General features: G+C 43.5%; 1 protein-coding gene across 1 annotated transcript in view; it reads left to right on the top strand.

The window, feature by feature from the left end:
- The window catches only part of vps37d (VPS37D subunit of ESCRT-I), a 21,267-nt gene extending 13,347 nt beyond the window's left edge, over positions 1–7,920 (top strand). The window contains exons 3-4 of the mRNA XM_031874109.1: positions 1,600–1,682; positions 6,196–7,920. Of these exons, the coding sequence (XP_031729969.1) occupies positions 1,600–1,682; positions 6,196–6,753 (641 nt within the window). The 3' untranslated portion in view covers positions 6,754–7,920. The remainder of the gene's footprint in view (positions 1–1,599; positions 1,683–6,195) is intronic.
- The last annotated feature ends 6 nt before the right edge of the window (positions 7,921–7,926 follow it).

Genomic DNA, 7,926 nt, shown 5'->3' with positions numbered 1-7,926 from the left:
CCTCCTGGGGATCTCGGTCGCTCATCGTTATGAACAAGCCCCCCCCCGCCCCCCCCAGAGGCTTTAGAGTTATTAGAGTCATTACTGTGACCTTTTTTTGCCCCTCAGTCTGCACTGAACATGGTCACAGCGTCTCTTGGAGGGACAAGACACACTTTGCAGTCAGCTGGGTCAAGCTTGTTCATAACGATGAGCGACCGAGATCCCCAGGAGGTGAGCACATGCTGCGTACGTGCTGCACTGATACATATTTATTAACTGGGCTGTGTGGCCTCCACGAGGCGTTAGTGGGGCCTCCTGTATGCCTCCTGTGTTTAGTTTAGTTTGTTTCATGATAAAAATAAGCGAATTCAAACGCTGGTCTATGGCACGAAGCCTGTTTGTTTAAGACGAGATAAGATCCGCCTTCTATTGAGCCCCTGAAGGGGAAACTCAGTTGTTGCAGCTGTACAGAAAGTACAGATAGAGAAGTGGAAAAATAGATAATAAGAGGTAGATACAACCACACAAGAGCACTTTAAGAGCCATATTTATTTATATAGGCTATAAAACTTAAAAACGTGAATATTCCAAAGTAAGTTTTGAGGTTATAAGAAGCGTCTTTCAGTGATATCCTCAGGAACTAAAAGTCGCACTAAGTATCCTCAATCGTACATCTCTAACAATTTCATTATCAACAAAGGTTTGTTTTAATTAAACTTCATTCATATGCTTCCAAAGTATCCTAAAGTAACAGTTGTTAATATATTTCAAAGCTCTCAGGATTTTCCTTCATTTTCTTTTGCAGCTCGGGTCACATTTTTGTAGTTTCGGCCTCCGTTCCTGTCGGTAGTGTCAACATTGAGCTCTGGGAACATGCTGATATTGCAAAAAGATGCTCAGACAGGTTAGACATTACTGAGTCTCCTGACAGTTTGCTGAACTCATGCGTCACAACAACTAAACCACTTCCTGTCACCTCCTAGCTTTATCTTGATATAAAGGAGATACGAGCTGGTGTTGAATGTTCTGCGGCGGATTACAGTCGCTGTGGTTTTGTGAGCTGCTCGCTTCCATCGTTTTTGATGAGGCTCCTTGCATTTTTTATTGTATTGACATGAACATAAATAATTCAGACGTGGTTATCTACGTGGAACACGGAGCGCTGAGCTCTCGGGCATATTTGATGAGGCTTGATGTCAAAGGAGCGCTCGGATAATTAATCGTTTGTTTTAGTTTTATAGATCTATTGACTGCAAACAGGGAAAAAAACCGAAGTGGTGCATCTGAGAAAGTAATGTGAGTAGATGGCAAAAATGAGACTTCGAAGTGGGTTTCAGTTTCGTGGTCACACCAAACTAAGACCAGCGTCTCAAAATCACCAAAAGTTGAATATTTACAGCCGGTTTTTTCCTTATTTCAAGCCAACTACTGTCCACAGCATCACCACCATCTCCTCGTCAGCACAAACCCTCGAGGCTCTTTGTGATTTGGAAAATAATTTTCTCTGCTGTGGTTTTCTTGGTTGCTGGATTCTTCCTCCATCTCGTACCCCTATCTTCCTCTCTCTCTCTCTCTCCACAATGCATCAGCGGTGTCTCTCTCTCTCTGTCGTTGCAGAGGCTCACGGTGAGAAGCACAGCCTGCAGACGGCACAGAACCTCCTGCAGGAGGAGGTGGCTCGTGCCGAGGAGCATTCAGAGGTAAGAGAAACTAAAATCCTCTCTCTTTTTTCTTGTGAGAATCAGACACAGTCTTGCGTCACTTTGGCAGAGCACGGTTGTGGAGGATTCTTGAAAAGCCTGCAGTCAAGCTGACAACCCACCCACTTCTGAGCAATGTGATCTCTAAAGACACGACGCATGTACGTACAGTGAGCTTGTGAGAGCTGCTAAACCCACTCCCACCACGGCAGCCTGCAGGAATCCCTCCACACGCTGCACATGTGTTCTGACAGTCCTGCATTCAGATTCTACAGGTTTGAGGCTTTCTGATGATTTATCTCGGGGACAAGGCGGCATTAGTTCAGGCAAAATGTTCAGGATACACTCTTAAAAAGTAGAGATGCAATGGCGGACTCCACCACTGACAACGTAAACCAGTATATAAAGAGGAAACCGATGAGCTGAAATGCATTTAACGGCTAGAATATATAGAATAAATCCAAACAAGGGTATTTAAACAGCTTAGAAACATCGCTGCAAGTGTAAACATTGTTCAGCTTTGATGCTAAACATTTATCTGGCAGCAGTGATTCACTTTGTGTCTCCCACCGGCTCAGCTGTCAATCAAACACACACAAAGTCCCGCCCACTCAGAGCCTTGGAGGCTAAAGGAGCTTTTCTGATGTTTCTCCTAAGATCTTTTCTTTCATTCAGTATTATAAAAATTCAATCCATTTCAAAAATAACCCTCGATTAATAAGAAAGGATTTTTGTGGTTCCACCTTATGTATGCACACTGTGTGCATTGCACTGTGTAAACACATGAAAGTAGACCTGAGGAAGGTCCTTGTTAGAATAAAACGGTTAACTTTGGTTTGCATTTCATACAAAATACCCTGCAGGTTTACAGTAGTTCTTAACGATCACGATGCATTTACAAGTCTTCCTGTTTCAGTACTGCATGTTGTCTTGGCCTCCATCAGGACCGCGAGGGACTCTGATTCACAGAAGAAGCCCACACTGCTGCTCCGGGCTCTGCACACCTCCCCCACCTCACCCGCCTCCGATCAATACCTCTGTGACTCATTATAGCCGCTGTCCCACTAATTGATTAAGCAACACCCAGCTCATGCCAAGCAGCCCCGCACAGCCTCCGTACATTCGTTAAAGAGACGATCGTATCAGTTCACGTCTGGTCCGTTATCTTATACTTTCGATTTTCTATATAAATACACTTTAAACTATCTAACTGAGGCTCTGTGTTTTAGTCGACCTGATATCTCTCTCGTGTCTCTTCTTCTGTGACTATCTCTTCTGATCTCAGTCGTTTGAGATTCAGCCCTCAGAGGGTCGTTGCTTCAGTGAGAAAAAAACCCGTCTTGGGGTTTTTTTGTGACAAGAAATGCAGCCGTTTCCAATCCGAAACATCTATCAGAATTTACAAAGAAGTAATCACAGCAGTGCCACCGTGACCGTGAAAATCTGGAAGAGCATGTCCTCTTCCCACGGCCTCAAAAAAATAAAATCCCTGACTGTGAAGCCGGTTTCTTCTTCTTCTTCTTCTTCTTCTTCTTCTTCTGTTGCCTAAAGTCAAACAAGCATCCTCGTTAGGAGGATTCCTCGTCAGGTACCAACACGAAAACAGAAATCTGGTGAAGGAAACACAACCTCATCGTGTTGTCCTCGGGGCTCGTATTCAATCAATTCAAATGACCCTCCAACCTTTAAGCAGAGCTACAGCTGAGAGGAACACACACACACACACACACACACAACAAACCGGTTTGTGTTTCAACTCGCCGCTTCGTTCTCTCTGCTGAAGCCGTCGGTTCGATGCCAAAAGGGAACTGATGTTGTCTGAGGACTGCACTGCTGCCAACATGATGTTTTCTCTTATCGTGCACACACGCGCATGTAGAGAGAAAACAACCTTCCGAAAACTGGATATCTGGTTTCATACCACAGAGCGTCCACAGTTTCTGTTCTTTCTTTAATCTGACAAAGAAAACCAGTTTTCTTTGTGTTTCTATTGTGTCAAAGATCAAGTAGCGTCTAATGAAGAGATTGTAAACCGTGAGAAACTGTGGAGGATCAGAAATATAGACAAACTGTAATTAGCTGTTAAGGAGACATTTCTGTCAGTCATAAACTAAACTAAATGCTTCTTCTGTGCAAAATGACCAAGTTTAACGACATTTTAATTTATGAATCAAAACAAAATCTAAAGTACCAAAGACAAACGGACCGATCAATGTGGTATTTGTTCATTTGACACACTCGGCATATTCATTTCTCAATGAATCGCTTTGTCTACAAAATATCATAATATTGTGAATAAATACCAAAAGGCGACGTATCAAAATATTCACTTTGCTGTCAAGTTAAATAAACGCTTAATGTTTGAGAAGAGAATGTTAATCAAACGATTAATCATTTACCAAAATAGTACCGGTAATCGATTAATTTACTAATCATTTTTCTTCTAGTTTGATCTGCTATTTATTCTCCTCCAGATTAATAAACGAGTGTAAATCATCAAAAGCCAGTCGATTCACAGGATTACACTAAATATTTTAATGTTAATCAACGTCAAGACTCAGCTGTGGCTCTGTGCTTTATTAACAATTTATTTGACACACACACATTAGACGTAAAACAGATTATCGTTTACACACACACACACACACACTAAAATTAAATGAGCGTTTGCCTGTAACAGCTGTTGTATGTTGGCAATAAAGGCCAATAACATTCCCTGCAACCTGAGGTTACTTAACAGCCTCCACACCAGATGGAGAAACTCTGTCTCAGTGGGGGAAGACGCAGTGGGAGGAGACTCAATAAACCACAAACTCAACCGATCACACGGCAGGGCTGACCAGTGGACAGCGACAGTGAAGGAGGCTGTGTGAGAATAACACTGAGGCTCTGATTTAGCCTTTTAAACAGTCCTTAAGGTGCTAAATCCTAAATTGCGAGCATGTCTTTGATTGAAGGATTGTCTCCTACGGCTCTCAACATGGCGGCGGCTGAGCCTGCTACGTAAACAAAGTGGAGAGGGAGAGATGGAGAAGAGGAAATAGTGGTTTGTTGCTGTGTCAATGCTCTGAATTTAGATTTTAACAAAAGAAATCTGGTGATAATCTATATTTTTCTCAAATCTCTCCTAATAAACAGTATGGTCTGTGTATCTAAAGCCTCATTTATGCCAAAGAGCTCCATTGTTGTGCAAAAAAACGATTAAAAAAGCGCATGAAAGAGCCGTAACATTGCTCTGCGTGACACGTTGCTTCATTGGCTGTAGTTTATTTTGACTTAATCCCACAAACACCATCCTGCTGCCATAAATGTGTATTAATCCGCTGCTAAAAATAGTCCCCAACATGATTCGCTAAAAAAACACACAGCGGGCAGCTGTTTGAGCCTTTTTTAAAACTAAAAAGAAACTGAATATTAGTGACCTGTTTCATAGGGAGGTCGGACGGTATAAAGAGACGGACTAACACGCCTTTTAATGAGGTTTTTATCCTTTAAGTGTCAGTGCACTTTTCTAGATATCAGTATCTTTAAACTGCACTTTGTATTTGACTTTGTGAACCATATTTCAGTTGGACAGCAGGTCAGTCTGTGCACTCTGCGTCAGTCACAGGAGAAACCAGGTTACACGGGACATGGAGACATTTAGATCGAAACAACGGATCAGTCCATCGACTGAAAAATCAGTAGCAACATCTATTATAATCAATGAATCATTTAGGATGTTTCTTCAGATTAAAGACATAAAAAGAAGAAATTCTACAGGAGAATTCTTCATTATTAAGCCACAAACACAGTTTTATTTGCACAGTGAGACGAGATGATTGAACAGCGTTTCCTCACAGTATCAGTGGGTCTGACTTTTAGAAATAATAAAGCCGGAAACCGTCAAATTTGGAGCTTTGTGTCTGTTTCACCTTTAGTCTGGCTTTGCATGAAATTATCCCAAATCCATCCCTCCACACAGAGACACTTCTTCACCTGAACCAAGTCTTTTTCATACGCGACCATGAAATGTGTTTCTCTAATCCCTTCCCCCGATTATGTAAAACCTCATTTACATGACGGCAGAAAACCAACAGTATCTTTACTGTTTAAGTGCACACAAACACACATAACGCTCAATATCTTCTCTCCAGACTGTGAAATAAAACCTTTATTTTCAGTCCCAAGGCCTTTGAAGCTCATTCAGAATTGGCTTTTAATCATTCTCTGTGGCCGGTGCAGTGATTACTTCACAAATATAACTTCTGTCCTCGTTCAGAAGAAGCTCCTCACATCCTGGGAACACACACAGACGGATCGCGAGGCTTTCAAGCGTCGCCAAAAGTAACTGTTTCATCACATTTAGTCAGCGGTGTAAAATGTACTTACAGTGAAACATTACAGCCGACACACTGTGCCAAAGTTCACGGGTAAATGAGATCCTCTTCATCCTTAGAGGAGTTTGTTTAAACGCCCCCCTCCTCCCTTTGTGTGCTGATGTGAGTTTATTTGTCTGCGCCTTGCTTCACAGGAGCTGTTGGAGAAGTTCATGGAGGGAAACGTGAGCCTGGACGAGTTCCTGGACTCCTTCCAAAGCTCCAGGAAGACGTACCACGTCCGGCGGGCTCAGGCGGAGAAGATGCAGGACGCCGCACGGGCCAAGCGGCCGCCGAGCAAAGCCAAGAAGACAGCGATGACGACGACGGCGGAGGAGAGCAAAGAGGTGAAGAAGGACTCTGAGCAGCCTCAGGAGCCTCAGAGGCCCAACGGCTTCGTAGCCCAGGGACCCCTCAGGGTGTTCCAGGTCCGCTACGGCCTCACGCCCGCCATCCTCCTCCCACATTACCCCGTCTCTCCCCCCGCCTCGGCTCCGAGCCACCAAAGTAGCACCCCGCCGCCCGAGTCCCAGCTGGGTCATCAGACCCACATCCTCGGCACCGGCAACCCGCTGCCGGGACACGGCCACCAGCCGGTCGGCCTCAGGGTCATCGGACAGTTACCGGGCGGCTGGCCGGCTCACGGGCGGCCGGTGAGAGTGCAGCAGCTTTACAGGCCGAACCCTCAACAGCCCGAACCGCCGTACCGATAAGCTCCATGAGGAGGAGGAGGAGGAGGAGGAGGAGGAGGAAGAGCCGGGTTGACAGGTCCTCTGAGACATGGAACCAAACAGTGGCTGTCACAATCACGTAAGCTAAGACTGATCCAGAGACAGGCAGCACCGCAGACATCCGTCTCTGTCCTCCATCCATGACACACACACACACACACACACACACACGTACGTACGTAACCAGAGCAGAGGCGGCGGGTGACTAGGACTCGGAGGAAGGACTAGGGATGGGCTCCGATGGTCATTAATAACGATTCTCTAAATCAAAACCTCCTCATTTACGCGTTTGGGCTTTTTGGGTTAAAATTAAGACATTAACGCTCCGCTTGTGTCCGACCGCCACAGTCTGAATGTGTACTAGCTAATCGAAACGCAGCATTAATGTGCATTAATTAAAGGTATTTCATTTATCAAAACTTCAAGATTTCAAGATGATGCATTTCATCAAAAGAAATGCATCATTTCATCATTTAATACAAACATAATACTGTAAAAGTGGAATTTCGGCCAGGAAACGTATACATACGAGATATGAGGGTTGGTATAGATAATCTCCAATAATCTCTCATGATGGAGATTTAGGAAAGCAAAATAGATTTTCCTTTTTTTCCCCGCAAAGTCGTCTGTCTGTTAAAACTGAGCTCAATATAATGTAAGTTAAAGTTGTTTCAGGTTAACATTCGTAGATCCAAACCTTTATTCTAATGACCATGTTCTCGACGTGTAAAAGGTTCTGCAGGTTCTACTAAAAAGTAAATCATTTTACGTACATTAGAGTTTTTATTCAAGAGAGCAGCTCCTGATTCTCAGCTGGTTGAAATGACTGAAGCTCATAAACATCTAAAATGATCAAACATTTCATAAATATCATGCTGCTCGTCTCATTGTCGGGTCCAGGTTGTGATCATGGATGAGGCTGCCGTTAAAGACGGTCATGTTTCTTTCTCCTCAGCCGACAAAACGTGATTAAAATCGTAATATTTTCACGTTTAATCACTTTTAAAAGTTTAACAGTAAACCTGACATTTGATAAGCGATTTAAAATTATTCCGATTTGAGAATCGGACTCAATACAATGCTATCGAGCCCCATCTCTAGGCAGGATGTGAACGTTTTTATTCTTATTTTTTCATTTTAATTTGTTTTCTTTTA

This window comes from Anarrhichthys ocellatus, unplaced genomic scaffold (genome assembly GCF_004355925.1).
Source record: "Anarrhichthys ocellatus isolate YVR2014 unplaced genomic scaffold, GSC_Weel_1.0 scaffold78, whole genome shotgun sequence".
NCBI classification, from domain to species: Eukaryota; Metazoa; Chordata; class Actinopteri; order Perciformes; family Anarhichadidae; genus Anarrhichthys; species Anarrhichthys ocellatus.
This window is presented reverse-complemented; position numbering and strand designations above follow the sequence as displayed.